The sequence below is a fragment of the Serinus canaria genome, chromosome 2 (genome assembly GCF_022539315.1).
Source record: "Serinus canaria isolate serCan28SL12 chromosome 2, serCan2020, whole genome shotgun sequence".
Classification (NCBI taxonomy): Eukaryota; Metazoa; Chordata; class Aves; order Passeriformes; family Fringillidae; genus Serinus; species Serinus canaria.
In genome coordinates this window covers 10275701-10301748 of record NC_066315.1, presented here as the reverse complement: position 1 = coordinate 10301748, position 26048 = coordinate 10275701, and the positions used below count along the sequence as shown (strand labels likewise).

The 26048-nt window shown below is 42.1% G+C and overlaps 1 protein-coding gene across 6 annotated transcripts in view; it reads right to left on the bottom strand.

Moving 5' to 3' along the window:
* Positions 1-5818: 5818 nt before the first annotated feature.
* Positions 5819-26048, bottom strand: part of ZMYND11 (zinc finger MYND-type containing 11) — a 105305-nt gene continuing 85075 nt past the window's right edge. For all 6 annotated transcript variants that reach the window (XM_050970377.1, XM_009085810.4, XM_009085811.4 and 3 more), the window contains 11 exons: positions 24834-24911; positions 24364-24456; positions 22812-22899; positions 21659-21714; positions 20805-20882; positions 20140-20258; positions 18080-18287; positions 16117-16185; positions 14073-14345; positions 12823-13008; positions 5819-8242 (listed from right to left, as the gene is read on the bottom strand). In XM_050970377.1, coding sequence (XP_050826334.1) covers positions 8120-8242; positions 12823-13008; positions 14073-14345; positions 16117-16185; positions 18080-18287; positions 20140-20258; positions 20805-20882; positions 21659-21714; positions 22812-22899; positions 24364-24456; positions 24834-24911 — 1371 coding nt within the window. In that variant the 3' untranslated portion in view covers positions 5819-8119. The remainder of the gene's footprint in view (positions 8243-12822; positions 13009-14072; positions 14346-16116; positions 16186-18079; positions 18288-20139; positions 20259-20804; positions 20883-21658; positions 21715-22811; positions 22900-24363; positions 24457-24833; positions 24912-26048) is intronic.

The following is a 26048-nucleotide window of genomic DNA, read 5'->3' as shown; positions in this document are numbered from 1 at the left end:
TCATGCCATTCAAAGCCAGGGCTCCTTACTGCTCTTACTGCTTTCTGGTCTGCACAAACAAGATTTCTCCAAAGGCACTGGTATTTTCTGTATGATCTCCATGGGAAAAAAAGTCTCTTTCCCAAGGAACCCACAACACATCAGTAACAATAATAATAATAATAATAATAATAATAATAATAATAATAATAATAATAATAATAATAATAATAATAATAATAATAATAATAATAATAATAATAATAATAATTTTCTAATTACTGCAAAATATTCTACAGCAATCAGCAGTTAAATGGTGGATCCTAAAGGCACAAAGCTGATCTTGTTTTAATTTTGTGCTCCAGCTTGTGTGTGACTGGAGGAGGGGACAAATGTGATGGAATCTCCACTGGGAGTGGCTTCCAAATGTGACTAGCTGCACATGGGAGAGGTTTGGAGATGCCAGGAAAGGCACCAAGATAAGAGCTGAACTGAGCTATCAGGATAAAGATATCAGTGGGGGAAGCCATGAATGAAGGGCAGTTTTAGAAAGAGTGTTTGGTGTAGAAGGGGAGGCCAGCAAAAAGAAGATTGTGCATATAGAAGTCAAGATCAAACAAATGAGATGATCTAACCCTGTGGCATCAGGCACTGAACTTTAGGGGCCTACATTTTAATTTTCTCACCTAGGGGAGTGCATTTCAGTCAGGAAGCTCCAGATGCTGGGACACCTCACTGCTGTTAGCCCCAGGTTCTGACTGCAGGCTTGCATGAGCCAGCCCTGCTGAATTCAGCCAGGGGCTCTGCAGAAAGACCCAAGAGAGGCAGTGTATGGAGACAGGAGGACAGACATGTGCAAGGCATGGACAGAGTTTATCCCACCCCAGGGGTTTGGGAAACTAAAAAACAACCAGGTCTGTATCAGGTAAGTGGCAGGACTGAAGAACAGAAACCCTGGGAGAAGACAGGAGCAGGAAAAGCAGATGCAGGCAAGAAGAAAATAATGTTTCCATGAAGCCAGGTCAGAAGGTGAGTATGGCATGGGCAGGATCCACAGAGCAGCAGGAGACAAGGATTTGAGCCAACAACTGCCCAAAGGAAGTAAGTGGCTGAGGATGTACAAAGGAATTAAACTCTCCATTGCAGACACACGTGCTCATTGGCATTTCTAGGATGCCTCTCTTTAACATTTGGGTTTGGACACTTTCCTGAAATCCACAGGAGTATTTTTTTTGCATTCTCTCCTAACCACGAGTAGCTGTGAGCTGGGTGGGGCTACACCCTCGTGTGGCTTCGCAGGGTCCCTGCAGGGCTCAGTCCCGGCTGGCTGCCGGGGCAGGGATGGAATTGCACAGCCTGAAAATGCCTCTGGCTGCCAGGGCAGACACTGGGCATCCATCGTGGAAACCACAGCCTGCCCTGCCAGTCCAGGGTGTAGGGCCACAGAAACTGAATGGGAATGTTTAGTTCTCACAGCTCTTTGGTTAGCAAAGAGAAGGAAGAAGTGTGGTCTCAGTTGTAATTATTTTTTTTCCTTCAGCGGAGGGAAGTGTTTTTTCATCTTGGAGCAAAGCCTTTTTGACAGCACAAGAGGCTTTTAACTACTGTTTTAAGCCATAATAAAATTACTGTTGGAGATCACTCAGTTATGAAAATTTTCTTACAAAGCCCATGTTTTCTTAAATGAAAACTTCCATGAAAAACTCCTGTTTCCAGTGGAGCACCTGACAGGGCCACAGCCTTGCTGCCAAGGTGTGACTGCATCTTGCAATGCCTGATAAGCCCCATGTGCTGTCACTGCACTTTACCTACAGCTACCAGCACCATTTATTTCTCCACCTTGATAAAGGCAGTGCACCTGCAGGACAGACACAAACTCAGGATGCAGCCTGTCATTTTGGGATGTGGCAAAGTCCCATTTTGATTTGGAAATGCTGAAGAATAATAATTAGGTCTGTAATGGGACAGGCACCTCCAGACACTGCTTTTCTTCACCAAATGGTGAAGGAGCAGAAGTTGGGAGAGGTGGAAGCACTCCCTCTGCCCAGGGAGGTCTGGAGCAGGATCACAACTGGGAGAAAACAATTCAAACTCTGAACAAGGTGTTAAGAGAAGCCCATGAATAGGTTCTGTCTCTGCAGATGATTCTGTACAGAGAGTGTGCTTCCATCAGCCTTGGGCTAAAGAGAAAGACTTTGGGAGGCAGGGGCTGACAGCCTGGGCTGTGCCAGGCTGAGGAGGAGCTTGGGAAGCCTCTGGCTTTTAGGCTTGAGCTCCTGCTGCTCCCTCCTTGAAGGGCCCTCCCTGTGACAATTGCCCAGAGCTTTCCAAGGGAGGCTCCTGCATCAGGAGAAGCCTGAGGTGGCTCAGAGCCCCTGAGCTCAGTGTCTGAGGCATTTCAGGACAGATCCAGTCCCCTCAGCAATCCCTGCTGTGTGAGCTGCCTCCTGTTCCCCTTCCTGGCCCCGAAATCCCAATGCCACCCCCCTGACTGGAGGGAAAGAAACTCCAGGGCTTGGGGGCTTTCCTTGCAAGTGCAGCATTACCTCCACCCAAATTTGTCAGAGAGGGAGCAGGAGCAGCCCTGGGAAGGGCAGGGCAGTGCTGGGCTCCTCTCAGCATCCAGCACCCACTCCCAGCCTGCAGAGAGCAGCTCCTGCTGGGGCAGCCACTGGCACTGGGGAGCCCAGGGTTAAAATGCTGCTGGCTCCAGTGTCAGTGGGAAGACAGAACCAGCAATTGCATGACTGAGCTGCACATCTTGCATTTCTTTGGGGCAAAGCTAAAAGGCTTTCCAGCCCTTGTGGTCTTCACAGACTTGTGAAAAGATGGGAAAAGGCTCTGTCACTCAGGCAAGTGCTGTGGCAGCCAAAGAAATTCTCTCTCCAGCACATAAGGCACGCATGGCAGAGTCTCTGGCCGTGCTTCTCCTTTGGGAAGGAGCCAGTGCTGCTGCTCCAGGAGGGCAGGGCCAGCAGCAGGACATGTCCCTGCCTGTGCCCTGGGGTTTGGAGGCCTCATTCTGCTCCCTCCCCAGGCACAGCAGACCCAGCTCCAACACCTCCCAACCAGGACAGTGAGCCCCAGCTGGCTGGGGCACAGGGGTGGCCCATGCCAGACAAAGCCCTCTCTCCTGGTGACAGGGACTTCAAGAGTTGCTGTGGGCAAGGCACCGGGTTCCTTTTTGTAATGAAACCATTGAACAGAGCCGTCACCTTGAAGGCTCTGTTACAAGGGACAAAAGGACATTGCTGTGCTCAAGCATGGTGGGATCATGGCTCAAAACTGGCCCAGTGCAGAGCTGGCTGCCACAGCTCCCATGGGAGTGAGAGCAGGAGAGAGGCAGAGCCAGAATGTGGCAGCAAGTGGGGCCCCAAAGCCACCTACAGGGGCTATTTGAAAAAGCTACCTTCCCTGTTAATGAAATAGTTAAAAATGAATGTGCTCTGGCTCTATAATTAAACATTGTTTTCTTCTGCAGAAGTCCTTTTCCAAGCACTAGTAAAGCATTTTGTGTCACCAGATTCACAGTGTCTTCTGATGCAGAACTGAGTTTATTTTTAGATCCCTCTCCAGGGTAAATTCTATTTCCATTGAAGCTTCACGCCAGCTTCGCTTTCACTCAGGGAGTTTACAGCAGCTGCCCGGTGGCTTTGTAAACAAACACATCCCTCTGCCTGTTAGCATGCAGGGCTCTGGCTCTCTTGGCATTTCTTCTGAATAATCTTCAATTATCAGTCCCCTTCCACGTACAAATTACCTACAAAGTGGATGCTGCGCTGAATTTCAGCCTCTTCATTGCTGTTTGCCATCCCTGAAGGGATAAAACTTCCCTTCTGTGCCTCATTCGTGGCTCCAGGGTCATGGGGCTGGAGAGGTCCTGGGGCAAGCACGGCCATGGGGAGCAGGGGGGACAATTCAGAGTTGATTTTCTCTTGATTCTCTTTCTGATTTTACAATTTTGAACTTCTAGTAACCTGCATTTCTTTTTCAAAGAGCATTACTCAGTCGATCATACTTTTCAGGCCTTTGACATCTGGAAAAAGGTTTTATTAGGGTAAAATATGGGGGTTGGAAGGTCTAAGATAGTTGGTTTTATTCCTTTAAAATTACCTATAATCATCTCCCACTTAAACCCAACAATATTCTAGTATTCTCACAAATAGATGGACCTTTCTACTTGCAATTGCATTTCCTTAACATGAAACAACACAAAAGGGCCTCTCTGGTTTAGCTACCCCTCCTCAGTTTCATTTATGAAAGCATTTGAGAAGCATGTGCACAGATCACAAATGGGCTAACACTCAGGGAGGCCAAAAGTGACAGGGTGGCCCCTAAATTCCAGTAACAAATCCCAAACATATTTCACATACTTAGTCATTTAAGATTGTGAAAGGCAAACAAGCCATGAGCTGGGCAGCTCACTCCACCTAAAGGAAGCAGAAGGCAGAAACCACAGCTCCTCCTTATTAAAATAAAGGAATAGCCAGAGTTAAAAAAATAATAAAAATTAATTAATTAATGACAACCACAACAATAATGATAATAATAGGAAAAGCCAACAATAAAATGTTGAAGTCTTTAGGACTGTTGCTCTAGGACCACTGCCTGCAGTGGTGGTGCTGCAGGAACAAAGAGAAGCCCCCACTCACCCTGAGATTCCTGATGAAAGGAAATTTGCAGAGTTGGGGCAGTGCAAGGATAACTCTGCTGCTCTGCTCTGCCAGCTGGCAGTGACAGGGCCCAGGGTGGGACAGGGGTGGAGTAGGGCAGGTCACAGACAATCTGTGTTACTCAGTGCAGGGGGGAAACTGCCTTGGCATGTCCAGGGATCTGTTTGATCCCTATCCTGGCCCCACTGGTGTCACCTGAACTGGCAAATACACATGGGGAGGGGAGGAGCATTTTCACTGGGGATTTCTGCCTTTGGAGTGCTGGTGAGCAGTGTTGAGCTTGAAGAGCGACTCAGTCATCAAAGAGGGAAAATGCCCTGGGATGGCAGCTGAAGGGAATTGCTGCTTTATTCCTGATCCTGCTTTGCCAGCTTATTCACTATTCACTGTTGACACTTAATTGACTTTCATCAAGATGAAGGAACAAAATATAGCTCATGTAAGAGCAGAACTGTTTGGATAATAAAACAATGACAGAGACTTTGAGGGATCCTTTGGGACTTGCAGGTCTTGCCAGGTTTAGATTTCCATGAGGAAATTCTGAATTGCCACACTGAAATCAGGTCCCAGACTGCTCCTACTGCAGCCCTGAAGTCCTGGTGGAGCTCCAGGATGACCCACTCTGCCTTTGGCTTGTCCCCACCTGGCCCTTTCTCTTGGCTGGCTGCAGGACATTCTCCAAGGGCCCTCAGCTCCCTCTGACACCTCAGTGGCACCAAGGGAGGGACTGGCTGCTCAGGCTTGGCAGGAGAGACCCTGCTGCACCCAGGTGACGCTGGGCTCGTGCAGTCCCTCCAGAGGGAATCACTTCAGGATAAAACCCGGCTCAGGCTCAGGCTCAGGCTGTGGCAGGTCAGGGAGGAGGCAGTGGGGCCTCTGGGGAGGGCAGAGCAGGGCTGAGCCCCAGCCTGGCTGCTGCCACTGCAGGATCTGCCTCCAAAAGCAGCACTTGGGGTCCAGCCCCTGGGGGCTGCTGGCCCTGCCTGGGCTGGAGGGATTCACTGTCAGTGCTGAGAGCCATGATAAATGCTGAAACCCTTCCCTGGCCCTGCTGGCTCCTCTCAAGTCAGGACCAAGGCTCCCTCCTCCCTCCAAGTCTAACAGCAGCCTCATGCCTGCCCACCCCAGGACGTGTGGCCAAAATCAACACAGACACATTCAGTGAGGGTTTTTTTTTAAATACATTTATTAACCAATGTTAACACATTAAATGACTCTATATATTGCTAGTCAGAGCAGCTTACAAAATGCCAGAATGCATCATAAACTGGACAGCCACAATGAATAATTACAATGTGCATAGTGGCTAAGCTCAACACTTTAATATAGCTTTATGATTTGCAGAAAAAATTAATTTTAAATCATGGTTCCTAAAACAATCAATTGTAATTTTACCTAAAACTTATACAAAACCAGGCCACAATCTTTTTTTTTTGTTTTGTTTTTTTTTTTCTTTAAAACACACAGTTTTCACGCTGTAGTAACTTGGAAATGTGCAACCGTGTCAACAGAGACAAAAAAGCCAAAGTAACACGAATCTTACTTTCATGCAGCTATCAGTTAAATATTACATATTCTGGAATGATTTTACACCAAAAATATTTCCACAATACTTGCTTTCATAGGGGTGGATCGAAGTTTTGGAACTTGTAAAGTAATCGAACAAGATTGATTTTTAGTTGTGAAGTGTTTTACAGTCACAACACAGAGGCGACAAGAGTTAATCACACATTTATCAGGCAATAATGCAGCTGTGGTAATACAAGTTACCATCTACTTACTATTTTTTCCAATCGACTTGCCACTAAATTTCTGCAACATATTGGGCATTATTTGGCAGTATCTAGTCAATTAACTTATATCACCACTGTAAGTAAAAAAGGTCAGAATTTCAGTGGTAGTTCACAGAAGTCTTAGTTATATTCTTGTCTTTACAATGACCCTGACAAATCCTAGAGAAAACTTTTTAAAAGGCTTTCCTCCTGATTCTTCAGCTTCCATCGTTCCATCATGTAATTGCTTTCAATAAATATCAAAGATCTAAATAAATATTTACAAATTATTCCTCTAACTTCTCAAAAAATAGCTGGATGATTAATGGGCATATGACTCAGTCTAAGACCAATCTTTGAAAGAAACTAAAATGTGGAGACACTTTAAAAGAAAAGCTATTTAAGTAAGCTTTACATCTATTTAAAAAATTGTCTCTGAACATGGATGCAATTCATATATCTATATATAAAACAAACAAAAAGAAAATCATTTTTCAACTATCGATCCATTCCTATTGGTAATGCTTCTTAATCCAGACATTCCGCAAAATACAGACTTTGTACAAATCACGGCATCTTTAATACAAGAAAATTAACATGCATTATTCTTCATTCTGAGTACAGTGATGGAGCTCATTATTAGGCAATGACCCATTACTACAAACATAACGGCTTCTGTGAAACTTAAGTGCTTTTTCTCCTTTTATTATCAGTTACAATGGACCAGGTGACACCAGATCAGAGGTGGTCAAATGACATTGAATTGGGGGGGGGGGGGCGCAATAAAGTAATTTGTATGCCTCAAAACTCCAAGTATGAATAAAGGTAGTTGGGTTTTTTGTTTGTCTGTTTTGTTTTTTTTTTTTGGCTTTTCTTATTCTTGTTATAAGCACTCATGTTAGAACAAAGACGAAATGTGCAAACTTCAAAATTTAAATATTCATTTTTCTCTAAGATCCAGCTCAGTAAAAGATTACCCCAGTTCCCTGTGATTTTAAACTACAAGATCAAAGCTAATATTTTGTTATAAAAGTTATATATTGAAAAGAAATAATGAAAATAAAACACAGTTGGGAAATATTTAAGAAAAAATATGCAGGACTAGCACCTGCTGTGTCAACCCTGTTCCCTAAATTCAATCATGTACCCACTGGTATAACCAATAGATAATGCCTTTAAACAGTAAAATTAAGCTGAACAAAACCAGCTCAACAAGGTTAAGAAATAAATGTTACATCAAGGTAGTATGCTTCGTTTTTCTGAAACAGTTCTGTACCTCTTACATTCAGAACTAGTTCTTAAATGTTTTTTAAACATGTTAAACTTTCAGCTTTTGTTAAACTTGCATCATTTTTTTGTTTTTAGATCTGCTGTTTTTAAAGATTAAAATCTCTGTAAAACCTAAAAATGTCTTAAAATTTGCTGAAAATGCAACAAATCCTCTAGTTTAAAATTATTTGAAGTAACCTGCTCCGACAGATGTTCAATTCATTTTGCCGACAAAATTTTGGAGGAGCGTCTCTAACAGAAGACTGAAATAACTGTGCAAAATTTCTTCTAAGAAAAGTGTTTAAAGGCTGGTGCAAAATGGGAAGCAAATTCTAAACAATTTTGGCTTTTTTTTTTGGAAACAAAAACCGCTCTGTCTGAGAATAGCAATCATTGGGGTGGTGCTCTAGGGGAGGAGGAACTCTTTCATCTTTTCCTGCGGCAGGTACGTTTGTGTTCGGCATGCCAGTGCTCCTGCTGACACTTGATGGAGCAGTAGGAGGTGTTCCAGCAGCAGTGGTACATGGCCTCCTCTTCACAGTTGTAGCACTGGGGAGAACAAAGAGATGGGATTATCCTACCCTGGCAGCACCCCTCCTCTCCAGCATCCCCCAGCCCTGCACACAGCAGCACGTGCACAGCAATGCTCCTCCTATTTCTGCCTGGGCATCCAAGCGTTTTTCACACCTGCTGAGTCAAGCAGCCATCTTCAGCAAATCCACACAAAGCTTTCCTATTTTCCAGAGTCTGGATTATTGCTTTTCCAAAAATCATCTCTCATTTAAGAAAACTCATCTTTTGGAATGGTGGAGTGACATTTTTCAGGCACAGTGCAGGTAGCATTTTTTATCCTACATTTGTGTAATAGCACCCTGATCTATGCCTTAAAAGCTGCAATAAATCAACAGGCACTGCTGGCACTAACAGGCTCTGCACAGGCTTGAAAATCAGTGTTTGAGGTTTCTTTATAAGCCTGACTTGTCTAGAGGTTGCTGGGGAAGATCCTTTAGGTCTAGAAAATGTCAAAAGTCACAACAATAACATCCCAGGAGACAAGAATTTTTGGTTTGTTGTAGCCTGTCTGGGGTCAGTCTGTAAGGACACTGCTGTCACCAGGGTTTGCTGACTGGCAGCCAGCACTGCCACCTCCTGAAAGGAAAACTTTGTGCTCCATCAGTGCTACAGAGCAGATCAAAAAAGGGGCTTTTCCTCCAAATCTTAGATAAACCCAAGAAGGCCTGTCATACACAGGTTGGCTACCTGAGCTCTTGCCTTTTGTCCTGCCTGCCAGCACTGCACAAAACTCCTGAAAGAAAGATGCTGCACAGCCCATGACGTATGCAGAATTATTTGGTTCTGGAGAAAGCTGCAGCAAAGATGATTTCTACCTCTGAACACAGAGAACACCCCCAGCTTTCTGATAGCTGGAAGAGCTACTTGGAAAATAACCTTGGGGAACTGAGAAAGGGAAGGCAGCATGCTGGTCAGCACCATGGGTGGCCATCAAGGAGGTGCAGCACCCACACAGCCCTGTCCTCAGCAGGGTTTATGCCCCTTAAGGCAGTGCTGCAAAAGCATGAACTGTCATTTTGACAAAACTCCATAAGACAAGGTGGCATTGCTGCCTAAGGTACCATTTACACTTCTGCATCCTTGACAGTCAGCTTCTAATGACCTCAAATTTGTCTTTCTGAATTTGGTCTGCTCAAAATCAGGAGGCATCTTCAGGAATCCAGTCTGAAATGCTTATTGCATGATGGGGAACAGGGGGAGGGATATCACACAGCCTGTTCAGGATGCTATCAAACCACAGAATAACACACAATTTAATTTTTATGTCCTGTCTAGCTACAGATTTGCTAATAAAACAGAATTAAAAGGAAACAAACCAAACTGCCTCAAAAGAAAAACCACAACAACCCACACTACTGAAAGACAGATCCAAGAAAGCCAACATTAACATTGGCCAAACTGATAACCATTTATTTACATCAGCAATAAAGGGACTGCCCTAGCTGTGGGAGAAGGGAAACTCTCCATTTTCCTTTCATAATTTAGCTCCTGGGAAGTTTATTTGTTAAAATGTCTGCAAACAAGTGTCCCCTCGAGAGCTGTTTTCCTGGTTTTTCATGTTGCTGGCTGCCCACAAGCCTGTGGGAGCCATTAGGATCATCTGCTGGAAAGGTGCAGGGAACAGCTGTGGCTCTCCATTATGGACAGCATGGGCCTCAGCCCAGAGACCAAATTCACATCTGCTGGCTTGGAGAGATCAAAAAATGCTACAACAGGAGAGGACAACTGATCTGTGGGTCCTGCACTTCCCTTTACATATGCTGGCCATAAGTGTGGGATGTAAATCTCCACTTACAAAAGGAAAATAGTGTCATCTGTGCTGGTACCAGCCCATGTGCCACTGGAGGCAAAATGCCAGCTGGCCTCAGGCCTCCTCTTTTCTTTGTATTTTCCTCTTTCTAAATGTTATCAATCACTTGGGGTTTTGTTTCAGACAGTACACATCACAGACAATGCTCATTCACTTAAAGACCACCTGTTGCAAGTTAAAATAAATATATGTGTAAATAGATTTGAAAGAGAAAAAGTTAAAAGCTGTCTATGGAAATGACCTATGCACCAACTTAAATGAGTCTTATACAAAAATAAAAGAATTTGGAGAAACAAAAATAGAAACATTATCAAGATCAGCACTCAAGCCTGAACCCTTGGGGCCATAGAGCTGCATAATCTCATTATTGTTACTGCTGCCTTTACAGTTCTTCCTTTTCTTTGCTATTTACTTGAGGTATCTGTATTAAATGCAAATTTTCTGAAAGGTGTAAAAATGAAATTGGACTAAGCCAATTGTGACCAGCTAGAGAAAGAGGAACTGTTATTCTTTAACTATGCATTAGTCTGCTGAGGGCTGGAAGCACATCTCATGTCCTTGTACACCACCAGCAAAATGATCCCTTTATCCCAACTGGACTTGTTTTTTAGGTATGAGAAAAAGACAAATGCAGTGTGAATAATAGCAGCTGTATTCCCAAGCACAGACATCAGCATTACACAAAACCAGAGGTCTCTGCTCCTAATTAAAAAGCAAAGCCACCAAAACTCATTTAGTATGTGTGTTAATTACATGAGATTTTGGTAAGGAGGTATCATTATAACAGCAGCATACAAGTGCAGTACTACACACCAGGGACTGTCATTAGCACCACTGAAGGAAGAATCACTGGGGAGTTGTGTAATTGGACCAGGTCCAGCTGCCTGGGGCTGTGTGTTGGCAGGCAGATCCATCAGCTTGAATGCAGAGGTGTTTATCCTGACCCTCCCTCTCCTGCCACATGCAAACCAGCTGCCTGCATGATGCCTTCATTTAGGGTGGTGATTGACAGATAGTTTGAGGCCATAGAAGTAGGCAAGATTGTCAAATACTCTTTCTATCTTTTGATTGTTTTGCTCAGTAGAGAAGCTTTATGCCCTCATTAATAAATCCAGTGATGTGGTACCAGGGCACTTTTTGATTAGTCTGAAGGATACAATAAAGGCACATTGGAGCAGATAACTCCAGTCTCTCTTGAAAATTCTACCTTCAAAACTACCAAAAAGCAGCTAGAGCTAAGAGCCCAGCTCACAATGATGGTATTGTGCCCCAGTTTCTGCATGCAGCTGAATGGTGACAATAGTTCATATGTGTGCTCTTCACTCCTGACAGGACAGAGGTAATTTGACATATTCTATAGTGGGCAAAGGCAATTCCATTTCCCTCTCCAGTGCCACAGGTGAGCACATGCACACAGGCACCAGCAGCTGGTGACACACTGAACACAGTAACTCGATCAAGTCAGTCAAAAATAACTTCTCTGGTCTGCAGAGACAGATGGACAGGGAGGAATTCCCTTATTGACAGAGACCCAAGCACTGCACCATCATAACACCCACAGTAAAACCTCTGGGAGGAACAGAAATGAAGACTCTACAGGAGCTCTGCCATTTGAAGTAATTATTCTCTTTCCAAAAACCAAACTCATAACTGTGATAGTCAGTGATTGACTGCCTTGCCTGAGTATTTTTCCCACTCTTCTCCAGAGCAGAGTTTTCCCTGCAGGGACCATTGTTTCATGTAAGCACAGGGACTAATGAGGCTGAGCAGCAGCAAACCAGCCCTTTATAGCAGAAGGCAAACGGGGCTGCAGGGGGTGGCAGGACTGGCTGTCCCTTGGCTGGTGCCATCTCCTGGAGGCTCCTGCTCCTTTCCAGCCCCACCAGTGCTACAATCCTGTGCCCACCCCCCTGTCTGTTACAGACAGCTGTCACAGTGCTATGGGACTTCCTCAGTGATGGCTTTTCCTCCCCTGTTCTGTGAAAATTAACAAAGGAATAGCAGAGTTTGTGTGTGTGCCAGGTCCCAGCTCCTGGGCAGAGCCCTTTCCACCTGCCCTCTGCTCCTGGCAAGCAGCACAGTTTATGGTTCTTGCAGTGTTTGGCTAGGTGCTGTACAGCCACGTGGGAGGACACACTCCAGCCTGAGAAAACACCAGCCACAATCCAAATAAAACCAGGGAAAAATTTGTGGTGTGTAACAGAACAGTAAGTTAGATGTCTATTTTCACTTTTCTAGAGGGCAGACCAACGTGGTTTCTGTAGCTGATGCTGCAGAGTTGCACTTAAGGACCAAAGAAGAGAGGAATACATTTCAGAATGTTGTGTCTTAAATATAGAGGAATATAAAAGATCTGTAGAAAAAGCAAGGAGAGGAAAAGGCCAAAAGGATATCACCAAATTGATGCAGCCAGATATTGTACCCTCTGAGGTCTCAGGATCAAAGGAGTGTGAACATAATGCAAAGCATGTCTTATATGGAGTAAAACTGCATTTAGAAAAAAATATTTTTGATACTAAGATCTGATTGGACTCGAGAAGATGTTGCTGTTAGCACTAACAAATTAAGATGGAAAGTAATCAAAACACCAAGTTGAAATTTGGAGAAGATTTGAAACAGTTATATGAAGGAGAAAGCCTTAGTGCTGAAAGAGCAACGCAGTTAAAAGTAAGGAAGAAATCCTTCCCCTGCAGGATGCATGGTACATTTCCACCTAACTCTCTTTTGATACATTTTTGACACTTACCCACTGCTTCTTCTTGGTCTGGGAAATCAGTTGCTTGTGCTGACCTGCTAGTTTCTTAATTTCTTCTAAAAATTCTTCTTTGCACTTCTCCTTTACCTGCTTACACTTTCTGTCCATCTCTCCTTGTGCATTGGCCACAGCTTTGCTCACAGCCTGCCTTTTCTCTTCCTCCATCTCTGTGCGCAGCTGCCAAAGACACAGCAAAGCAAGTCAAGGGACAGCTCCTGGAGTTAAAAGTGTCTTAATTAAACCTCTACTCTTCAAAACTCTATTACTGATGTGGGTGGGGGTCACCTAATTTCTCCTAGTTAAGAAATAAAAACTGCTCAATTAGAGATATAACAAAATCAGATTTGATCAAAATTAAAATGTCACTGTATTTCTACTCTGCTAGGCATCTACAATAACAGCTAAATAAGTTCTGTGCATATTTGCTCAATGGTAAGTTTATAAATTTATTAATTTCTCTTTAAAAAATATTTTGTTTTTTCCAAATCTACAGCTGCATATAAATCTCCAGCAAGTGCAGAATGGAAAATACAAAATAGAACATCCCTGAGTTCATTAAGAGGTATTTATTTCTTTAAGTGTTCACTGTCAGTGAGGTTCCTTTGCCCTTGCTCAGGTATCTAAACATTTGGTGTCTTAATCCTGCAGGATTAACACTTGAACTTCCAAGGTTCATTTCACAGTCCTTCGTCCACAAGGAAATTCATCTTATCTTAAGACAGGTACTTAAGAGAGGTCAGACAAATCATCCTCCAATTGCCCTGCTCTCTCTAGCCAAAGGTGACCAGGTCAAGCTTAGACATTGAATTTTAAACAGGTTATTATTAGATAAGAAAATTCAAACAAATTTCAGTGACCCTATTTGATCCTTAGGTCAGAAGACGGGCAAAAGAAGAATGATTTATGATTAGCAGTTAAACAATGACATTGTTTAGAATCACACTTAACAATGGAGAGAAAGGCTTTGGCATGAATGAACAATTAGTTTCAGTTTTGGATCACAAACTGATTTCACTGGACAAGAATCAAAAAAGCCAAGAGTTTTCTGTTTAAAGTAGGTTTGTTGGTACAGAAACGGTCTAAAAAAGCAATAATGGAGACTATTTGTATGTGGTCTCTTTGGAAAACATTTTTTATTCATTTTGGTAAGAGGGGTTGTTACAAAAATAGAAAAAAGTGTGAAGAAATCCCCAAAATCACCTCTCCTCAACCCAGGGCAGATGGTGTTCAACAAGTGTTACCTTTTCCACTGCCTCTCGCACAACTCTCTCAGTTTCTCTTTTGTGATCAGCTTTCATCCTGTCCTTGAAATCATTAAAGATTTTGGTGTATTTGTCATGGCACATGTTCTGACACACTCCATCATTACTGGTCTGGATGCTCCGATGCATCACTTTTGGAGAAGAGGCACTTAACTTCTTGGTCTGAGTTGAGACTGAAACTTTTTCAATGGGCTGAGGCATTGTGGGAATTTCCTGGCTTGAACTTACTGCTTCAGTTTCAGGTTCTGGCTCCTGCAGAGAAAGAACAAACTTGTAAATCAGATATCAAAATAGAACAAGTCAACCTGTTCACTTTTCAGTTCCCCTTGAAGAAAAAATGTTATGTGAGTAATATCAGTGTAATTAATGTGAAAGGTGTCTGCTGAAGACCTGTAGTGCTAATGGGATGTGGGATCCCTGTGAAAAACCAGCTTGAGAGTGGGCAGGCTCTTGGGTCAGGCTTTTCTGACTTCAGCCAGCCTCACCTCTCCAAAAGTATGAAAAACCTCTGAGGCTGTGCTGACTCCTTAGGATTACTAGAGATTTGCTAGAGATATTTTTCCCTCCCAATATTCTGCCTAAAGAGACTGTAGTTGCATGGCCAAGGCTCATGAATTGTTTTGGCAAACTCTGGCAAACTCTGACCCAACAGACTGCCTTGGAGTCTGTGATATTCCACTGCCTCCACAGAAGTGCTGCAAAGATTGATCAGTACTTCAAAGGTCCTTTGAAGATCAAAGGCTAATGAGAGTCTACATCTTGCTCCCAATAACCTGGAACTCGACTGGATGACCACAGAAGCTCTGCATAATTACACAATTATCAAGAAAGCAGTCCCTGTTACTGTAGTGTACTGTGCTGAATTTAGCTGCCTGTGTTATTACAAAGAAACACCAATTGCTCCTGCTCTTTAGAACAGATTGACGTTATACTCCTGGAAATGTTTGTTGCTATTTGAAGTGTCTGAAGACATAAACAATTTTTTTTTTAATAAAGTTAGATGTTTTGATGCTCATTTAGCAGTGTAGAGACAAAGCCTTGCTCAGGACTGGACTTTGTGCCTGTCTGTGTGATGAAGCATTGCTCACACCATTCAAAAGGCTGACTGTGTATTCCCTTTTGCAATCAATTCCTCTCTGAGAGGTCACTGTGATTGACTTCTGGATCACTGATCAGAGTGAAGAAGGCAAATGTAAAGACATAAATATATGAAGCAAATTACAGCATTTGCTTGAGAGAAAACACAGTAAGAATGGTGAGACATCCTCCTGCAATCTCCCTGTCATGCACCCAAACCAAGTTTGTGCCCCAGGGAGCAGAGACTGTGTCACTGCCCCCATCCATGAGGCTGCCTCCTGCAGGATCAGCTGCAATGGGGAGGCAGCTGCCCAGGATGGAGTGGCCGTGTCCCCGTTCCAGCCACCAAGGAGAGCTCTGCTCTACAGCACCCGCACCCTGCTCTGCACGGGCATCCCGAGTCCTCTGGCAGGGAACACACACACTGTGCAAATGTTTCTCGGCGTTCCTCGGCAGCTGGAAGGAGGCCAGGAGAGAGTCCTCGGCGGCTCGGGAAGAGATTTACGGCTCTCTCTGGAAGTGCCCCCTCGTGTACACGAGCAATAGCGCAGCCCTCGGTTCCCTGGTCCCGCAAGCGGGATGCGCGGGGAAGCCCCGCAGACAGAGCGGGCAAGGGAGCTCATAAGTTTAATAGTCTCGATTGCACCGCCTAATTTCTGCTGTTTGTGGGCTTACTGATATCCTGAATTTGTTATTAAAAAAGAAATGCGGTAAGCTGGCCTGCTTTATTCACGATACAGAATATGCCTGTGATGACACACATTATTTGCATGTGGGAGGCACAACTACGCTTGCTAGCAGGGAGTACCGAGCTGTGGGGCTGGAACTTCCAAGGCTAATACTGTAACATCACTAAAAGGGGACTGAAATTGAAGGAGTGCTTATTAAAATTTCAGACTTTTTGTACTTTGCTATCTCTACAAACACAGTAATTGAGGTTACTCACTTCTTTTTTGAGTTCCATACTCTGGTTACGTCGTCCTTTCTTTGCTCGTGGTTCCTGAGTAACCTTCAGCTGTGAACGTTAAGAAAAGCATATTGATTCCACCCAAAACCCAGTTCATTTAAGTGGTTTTCACTGTAACATGACTGATGTGCCTTTTATTTGTGATTATTTGCAATGATTTAGGGTATCAAATAGAAATGTTAATGAAATGTTCTTAAATGAGAAGTGCACACAATAAACTTTCTACATTATCACTGAGAACTGTGACTGCACGAAGGAACAAAATTAAAGAAAAAGTTCTACCATTCAACATGCACTAGCTAAAATACTCTCAATAATTCTTTTCTTCATTGCAAACACAAATTCAAACACTTGTTTTCTGAGATATTCTGATATCAGTGACCCATACTCAGAAATTAGACCTACAAACAGCTGTGATTATAACGAGAATATAAGTATGGTAAGATGGTAAGAATATAAGTATGGTAAATATGGTAAGATCATCCCGACTGGATTATTACTGGAGGAGTATGGAACTTTATGCTTTAGAATAAAAGTCAGTCTCGCAGTAGAAACAAGGATGGGATCTAAGTGGATGGTAATTATCTGACAGTGCTTGTGGAGAAGTTCTTATGCCTGCTTTTGAAGCAAGGCTAGCACTAGCTAGTCTTAGTAACAGGATATTCCAGACTACAGCAGAACAGGGAGTTGGATGGCTACTCCTGTGTTCCTGTATCTGGGAAACCAGTAAAACAGGTAGAAGCATTAGCCAAGTCAAGGATGAATAGTTGGCATCCAAGAGAAAATATGTAAATGGACACTTCAGACCCTGTGACTGACACTTCTGAAAAAAAAAAAAAGGGGGGGAAAACACCAGTTCTTTTATTTGTGACCATTTTCCTGTTTTACCGCAGGCTGTTGTATGACTGCACACAAGATTTTAAATAAAGGGGCTACAAAGGGTTAACTAAGCAAACCAGGCTAAAAAACCCTAAAACAACTTTGATAAGGAACAACCTTCCACCACAACATAGAGTTTTATAAACTTTGAAGTTTTTACTTCCAGTTTGGGTGATAGACCTGCTTGACAAAAGGACAAAAGAAGAGGGTCAAAATACACTGATTTTTTTTTTTTAATACAGACATAGAGAAAGGATAGGGGTTTTAAATGAGGAAAGATGTTGCGAGGGAAAGGGCTGCCAAAAATACAGATAAGCATCCTGCAAACTATGAAAATCTTACTGCCAAGTCACCAGTAGTGAATATATAACACCCTCTTGAACAATGAATGTTTAGTAAAGATCAGCTATGATAAGGGAATTTCCATGTGGAAATGCAAAGCTTTGGATCTTGGCCATTGTTCTCTTTGTTAAAACAATGTGATTTTTCTTGTTTTGCAGAATTATTTTTAATGACTTTAATCATTTGCTGGTCATGTGGTCCTCAAGTGCAACGTTTGCCCCTAACTTCAGTTGGACCTGCTGAAAATGTCATGGCTGGTGTTACTTGTGGATCTGAAGGCAGAATAGAGCTCAAAGTGAACATACTCCATCTGTGAAAAGGCTGAGCAGCCACAGGGCTGTCCCTTGACAGGGCTCCAAGCAGGCAGTGTTGCAGTCCATCTGATACCTGTGACATTTGACTTGAGCATTCCTATTTAACTTTAGAAATCTTGATCTGTCTCATCAAGGTGCTGTACATGACAAACACTTTGAAACTTCACAAAGGTCAGCTGAGAAACTGAGGAAAGAGGAAAACCTAAATTCTTGCTATTACTGATAGCAAGATAGGAATATAAGGGAGATAGGGAGAACAAGTGATAGGGAGAAGTCTTTGAACCCTTTTGTCCTCACAAACCTGCAGACAGAGCACAAGGCTAATTAACAGCACATTAATTGAAACCCCATTGACTTTGTACTCTTTAATGAATTGGCCCAATTGCTAATATTGTAGCAGCACTCACTTGCTCATTGCTAGTGGAAGAGATGCTGGACTCTGCCTCCTCTTCCCCTTTGTCCTCATTCTTTGATTTCCAGAACCTGCCCTCCCGAAGGAAGCGCTGGTGCAGCTCCAGTTCATCACAGGCCTTCTTCCAGCCCATGCTGCGTTTCACGTGCAGCCGGTGGATGTTCACTGTGATGTCTTGAATGTTTTCAGAGGGGATCCAGGCCCTTTTGAATACACAGAACAGACAGCTCACAAACATGAAATACAGGGGAAGCAGCTCAACCTGAAAAACTGACTTCAAAGCAGGTTTTCACAGTGGCCAATCACTGACAATTCCTTCTTGATTTTTTTTTTAAACTCAACACATTTGAAAAAAAATGGACTGCATGCTGTTAGACATTTTTGTTATTATAAATACTTGTTAGCTGTTGGTGCTATGGCTTAAAGTCTCTCTCATTTTTGATGAGCTACAAACCTCCCCCAGCAGCATCTCTTGTCTGTTCTCTTGCTAAATGCCCTGACTCAGACACAGAAACGTTTTTTTACTGGAGGTTCATATGCTAATCCAATTTAGCTCTTGACCACTTTCCTAAAACTTTCAAGGAATGCACCTTGAAAGAGACCTGCCTCACCTTGAATAGAGACATTTTGTGTCCTGGGCCCCTGTCTATCAGGGCTGAACTTCCATGGGGACTGTCATGCTTGTTTGGACTGAATTCATGCCAGTGACATGGTTCCAAAGTTACTTTGTCCACTTAAATGTGTTCAGAGAATTCTTAGAGAGTTAGAGAGGCAGGTCTTGACATTTTGAAAGGTTATACCAAGCACCAGGCAACACTGGACATTGGATCTAGAGTCACTGCCATGCACACCTGCCTAACAGATTAATTACTCAACAATGACATGTTTGTGTAAAGATTCTTGATTCTTGCAATATAAATTTAATTTGAGTAAAGACAAAGAAACAATCCCAATTTACACCAACCAGGAGTTTGGCCTTTGGTTCATGCCCAGCACAATAACTAAGGAATGGCACTGCAGTTAAACATCCTTTGCCTTTAGTACCAGCACACATTTAAGAAGTTGCAAGCACCTCATCCCACAGGTGCCAGGTTTCTTTATTAAGTAATTTTAAACTGTGTGAACTTAAAGCCAAAGATAACTAACTAATGAAATGAACTGCATTCATGAACACATTCAAGGTAAAAACATTCTGTGACTGAGGCACCAGTAAAGATCTTTATAAATCACTTTATAACTATTAGAAAGTTTTGGCAGTTCATATAAAAAATGAAAAGAGATGTTATATACTGTGCAAGTTACATGAAGCAATTTGAATAAACAGTTACTAAAACACTGTCACTGAATTGTCTAGGTCCTTTTGGGATGCACCAACATATAATCTTCCAACAACCAATAATTACTTTAGAAATGTCTCTTGTCCTCACATTGTAGGCATATAAATAAAACAGTAAAATAATCCAAACCAGCACATTCACTGTCACACTGCTACAAACCTCCCAAATGCTGAACAACCAGCTGGAGAGAGAACCAAAAGCTGATCTCTAAGAGACAAGTTTCCAGTGTAAAGAGGGATTCTCTGAAATTGCAGACTGGCTCCCAGCAGGAGGCCAGTCAATGTTCTAGCAGTGAGACACAAACATTTGTGATATATATCATGGTACTAAACCACAAAATTGTAGTGCCTCAAATGAGAAATTGCCTGAAGTCAATACTGCTGGTAGAAAGAGTACATTTCTGTTCAATTTTCACCTTGGCCTGAATCAGGAGACTGCTACACATTTGAAGAAACAGCTGAAGTTCACTTACTGTCTTTAATTAAAGTGGCATTAAGGAACATCCTACTGGCAACTGTGGAAAGAGAACCTCTGAGCCACTGAATTTGGACACTTCAGATGTGTTAGACTGAAATTCAGATTTTCTGAAACAATTATGGCAAAGTATTCAGTATTTCTAATGCTGGCAACAAGCTGAGCCAGGATTTACAACATGACAGATGAGATAAATTCCTTTAATATTGTTTGTAAAAAGCAGCACATGGAATTCATAAATTACCTTTGGTGGTGATGGCCAAAAAAGCGAACATCAACTTGATTGTCCTCTTTCTGCATGACTTTGGCTGGCCAAAACCCAAAGCCTTTCATTTTGGCCCAAACCAACTCATGATTAGGTATCTGGAAAAAGAAGTTGTATTTATTAGTGGATGTGAAATATTATATTGCTATCTCCCAGAAATATTCTGCTGTAAGACTATGCTAGTACCTTAAGAGTATGGTTACTGTTTGTGTCTAGTGCTACTTTCATTTTTATCTTCTTACAATTCCTTGTTAGATAGATTGCTTGGATCAACTTTAAGAAAACCCTAAAACTGCTAAGTCTGGAAAGGGTGTAACTGTCTAATGAAAACAGAGAGCCTAAGCAGCCTAAAAATTAACTTGTCTTTCTAGCTTCATTCAGGAGCAAAGTTTTAGTTCTGTAAGCTCCTTATTTGCTTGTGAAACTGTTGTAACTGGCTGATACCCAAGTTTTATAACCTATATTGTTACAGCTTTGAACTTCAATCAACACTTCACTTGTGTAAAATATCCAGGCTTACAAAGTCTTATCCATGCTTTTGAAACAAGCCCTGTGAAATGGAATATTCAATGCATTAATGACACCAAAACTGCAGGCTTTCATACAGAAAAGCAAACAAATAAAAATCTGTGTCAGCAACATACACAAGGATAGCAGAACCAATTGTCAGGTCGTGCATTTGACAAATAGAAGCAGTTCTTGCAAAGCTGCAGTTCATCCAGCTGAAAAACAAAAAAAAAGGTAAATAAGCAAAAAAAAAATCTATTTATGTGATTTCAGTAGCATCCTTCTCCCTTAAGTAGTAAAATTTTTCAGCCCTGCTTGCTAATTTGGTGGAGTTACTTCTGTTCATGCAAACTAAAGGTGTGGAACTGAAGTGGGCTGTGAGAGGCTGAAAGGCAACCTGAAGAAACATTATTCATGTTTCAGAAAAGCCAAGTAGAGGGAGAAGACTAACTGACACATTAATGATCTATTATAAATGAAATGCAAAGAACAGTTCTTAAAATTCATCAAATATTTAAAGTACATTGTGAAAAAAGTAATTCAACTGTACAAAAGAAGAAAGTGTGCCAGCTCCTCAGTTGTATTTTTTGGTCTCCCCTGAAAATGGACAAATGTTTTGATGACAATTACAGAATTTAGTAAGAGTCTCATCTCAGATTCAATTTATATTAGTAAGTGCAATTATTTCTAGTCCAAATCTGTATTGCTCAATTATTTTCAGAACTAAAATTTGAATACTAGTGGTATTAAAATTATCATCTAGTTGCAAAAAAAAAAACCCAAAAAAACCAACAAAACCCCAACAACAAAACCCAACCAACAACAAAAGCCTAAAGAAAAAGTAAAAGGAATTCTGAATCAGCTCCTAGACTGTCTGGAGGAAATTTATAATTCAATTTCACATGCGTTTTATTTTGTAATATGAAGAATAATTTCTTAGGTTTTGAAATGAAGTATCTTGGTTACATCCTGGTTACTTGGTGGTACTTACTTCATGGCAGGTGTCTTTGTAAAGCATCCTTGCTATATCAGCTTGTTCACTGTCCGCTGCAAATTAAAAAGAGATGGTAGAAACAATCACAGTATGATCACAAAGATTTGCAGCTGTGACATTCATGCTATAATTGTCATGCTTAAGAAGAAAAAATATAATTTAATCACTTGGACAGCCCTTCCATTTAAAATTTTCTAATAATCAGTTCAATATTTGTTTTCTGTGTCATATTTATATGCCACAATACTGCTTTTAACAGTGCAAATACACATCTAAGAAGGAGCAGCAGCAGGGAGACACAGTTGCTCTTAATATGGGTTCAGTTCCTTTCTCTGCTTGTGTCTTATTGGCACACTGCAGTTGTCCTAAAGCATCTCCTCTCTCTGTGCTTTGAGTGATGCTTCACAGACTGTTTATCACTGAGTCTCCCTTTACGCCCTGTATTCCTCTCTTGGCATATTCACATCTCTCCCCACCAGCCACAGTGTGAATGCCCTGGGGCTGCATCCAGACTGGTGCCACCCTCCTCCCTGTCCCCCTGATGGGAGCCATGTCTGCAGGGGACAACCACATCCTTCCTGAGATGGTGGTTCTGGAAAACAGGATCTGGCTACAGCTTCTGCACTGCTGCTGGTGCTTTTTTACTTCCAATCAGTCACTCATTACCTTCCCAGTGCCTGGCAGCTTCTCTAAGGCTGTACTTCCACAGTGCACCAGCAGCACACTCCTGGTGTGGATGTAGCTACATTTGCTGTCACAATAGGCCAGAAATTGCCCAAAAGTAAAAGAAATACGTCCATAGTACACATTTCTGTTGACACAACACAGAAAACCCTACCCTACCCTAGGAAAACATGTATACTGGCAAAAATCTGCAGTATAGACTGACTTAGGACTTGGCTGAAGAAGAAGCAGGATGGAAGAAGTGTAATTGTCACTAAGAGGTTTATGCAGGGAGGATGAATACAGTTTCTGTAGTAGGTGGGCCAGAGAAGACCCTAAAAAGTCTTTATGCACTTTGATTTTTAAGGGTTTTCAAATTACCTCATTCACACTTAAGACTACTTAATACCAAATTCATCCTGGACTTGTGAGTTTCCTACAAATAAATACAAACCAAACAAGGCAAGCAGTAAATGTAGTATTTTACCTCCATAGAAAATCACTGTGTTGTGTAGAAGCAGCTGAGCATCTGCTTTGAACTCCTCATAACTCCTGTACTTTCCTTCATTTACTTTCTACACAAAAGAAAACACAAGGCTGTGAGAAAACTCTTCAAAGTGCTCCACCTGCTTTATGCAGAGAAGCTTTCACAGGAGTCTGCATTATGCAACACAGATCAGACACTGCTTTTCCTGCATACAATGGAATACTTACAACTCCTTTGACATGGTTTTAAGTACCTGAGCTTTGGCTGCCCTTTATGCAATGCCCAGAAGTAAAATAGATCCTTTAGTACTTGACCAAGTTTAAAAAAGATTTTCCTGGTTGAAAGAAGTTGAAGCTGAAGTAGCTGCAGCATAAGGTATGGCCCAGAACATTTGTTCAAACTGAAATATGTTCCCTGAGGTGAACATTTTGTACCTTAAAATATCAGCTAGTTTCAAATCACTGTTGACTGACATTCAGGACTGATCTTCCAGGATCTTCACTTGATAGTCTGTGCTATCTGATGAAAGCTGATTGTCCCAGTCTTCCAAAGTCATAAAAAATGCCTACATGGAGCCATGCAATTCATTTTCTTAGTATGGCTTTGTCCAATGGGAAATGCAGCATTTTCAGCTGGGCTCTCTCAAGAACATCTATGACAATTCCAATCATCAAACAAAATAACATCAGCTTGTAGAATGCTATCAAAGCCAAAAGACCTTCTATGGAAGCAGCAGAAGTTGACAGAGTGAAAGGAAGGCCTAGCCTATTTACAGGCTCAACCAGTGCTGCCAGCATTTCTAGACAGACAGCAGTGCTGGTCTCCAAAACTGTCAGTGAAGCTATTGTTTATTTGTGCATTTTAATAATAAAACAAAGGCTCCTCACATCTGTGCTTCCAAAGGGCAAGATATACCACAGCACTGCCTACAATCCAGTTGCAGGAATGAGTTAAGATGAATATGCTGTTTATTATGGTCATGTGCAGTTGATTTATATGAGTCATGATCAGACCTTTGGCTCAGAAAAAAGGGACAATATATTTATTAGTACTTTATTTTTGGAACAATTAATGCAAAACAGATGTTTTGGGTGAGTCTGGTTTTTCATGATCAACAAAGTGATTGGTTCTTTATGAATCATTCAGATGTTTATAAAGCTGACACCCACACAAGGGCATAGTGACTGAAATCAGAATATGGTCAAAAACATTGGGCCAGAGAAGCACACACAGGCACTTGAGTCTATATTCATTGATTTAGCTAAACAGTGATTTCTCTGAAGATTTAAGGTACCTGCAGGTCCTAGTATAAGCTTAGTACAAAAGGAATTGAGGATTCTCTGTGTCTGAAAACTAGGCACCACTCAAAATGGTTTTACTCAATTACCTATTTATGAGGAAAAGGCTGACATGTTAAGCTTCCATACCTAATGCTGGATACAATACTGAAATACTGATCACAAAGAGAATTAAACAGGATTAGGACTTCTTAAACTTTCACTATTAAAAGACACCAAAACCAGTGTGGAAGTTAGAAAGCAAGTCACTCTACCTCCTGTATAGTGGGAACATCAACAGCTGAGTGCACCAGCCTTCGATACATTGGGTGTTTGTTGTCCTTCCCTTTCTTGTTTAGATCTATAGCCTGAAAGGACCATGAGACAGCGTTTGTTATTGCATTTAGAATCTGCTTAAAACACATAAAAGAGGATTAGGAAATGCAACTGTTTGGAATATTTCAGGTGGGGACTACACAAGGGCAAACTGTGGATCCACAACCCATGAGACTGGGTGTGTCTCAGACCTGAAAAGTTCCGTGTCAGAGGAGCCACAGGCCCGTGCCATAACCTGGTGACACTGATGCAAACCTCAGGGCCTGGTAAGTGTATGTGAAAACACACACAGTGCTTGTGACAGGAGCAATAAAAACCACCCTCCTGTAGCCCTCCTTCCTGCACAGTCACCCACAATGGCCCTGTGCAGTGCAGCAGGGACTGAGCAAAGCCCCCAGCTCAGACTCACCCGCTCCTTCATCCGGGACACGATGAACCGCAGGTATGTGCTCATCTCCTGTTTGCTTGTGTTTTTCTTCTTGATACTCTGCCAAAGAAAAACAGCATCATATCAGTATTTTAAACTTGACTTCAAAATCCAGCCAATAAGCATTTTCTCTGCATTAACACTTCAATTGAAAAGGTAACTTTGAATCACATAAAACACTATTTCTTAGGGAAAATCTATTCTGAGAAATTAGTAATACTAACACGCCACTACCACCATATCTGTTACTTTGAATTATGTCTGGGCTGAGAACTTCAGCTACAGAAAAATGGCGAGTTTTATTTCCACTTGTATCCATAACAGTTTGTCAAAACCTCTCATAAAAAAGTGTCTAATTAGAATAAAGCAATGAAGAAAGTCATTTTAGGGAGCAGCTGAAAATTTATTTAATGGTCTTTTTATTAGCAAGGCATTAATAATTTTAGTAAAATAAGAAATAATTTAAAAAATAATATCCTGTATCTACAAATTATGTGCTGACTAAGCAAAATGACACCATCTGGGAGGAAGACAAATTGGCTCTAGCCAGTAGAATCTCAGAGCACTTTTTACTGCTCAAGAAACATAGCAGTCTGGGAGTTCTGTGGCTCTTCCTTAACAAAATTTAATCCAGATTCTGGAACACTGATCACTGTTTTTAGCAGTTCAGGATCCAGAGCTTTCCCCTCTCCTTTCAGACTATTATAGAGACTTACCCCACCCTTCAAAGTATAACCAGGCTAGTGGGAACCCTGCATACCACAAATGTGCTGCTAGAGAGAAGGTGTCTCTGCAAATGCCTAATGTGCTCTTACAAAGCAGCCTTTCCAATCCCTGTGCACAGCTCTGCAGAGCCCTACAACAGCTGGCTGCAAAGTGCTACCTCTTCCCTGCTTTTACCTACAGTAGCTCTCCCAAACCAAAGCACAGTGAAACAACAGCATGGGTTCCAGGTCTGTTACCCTGAACTGTTCCTAAATGCTCACATCTCCTGCAAGGCATTCATTCCTCCTTGTGCACTGACTGCCAGGCTGAGCTCTGCCCTTCTCATGCCTCATTTCACCCCTCGTGTGCAAACTGTGTGGACCAAACTGGCTCAGGTGCACCTGCATCCTCAAAATCTGATGGCCTTTAGCAAGATCCACATAATTGTGCAGATGATGGTTGCTCAGCAAACACCAGAAAAAAATGAATCCA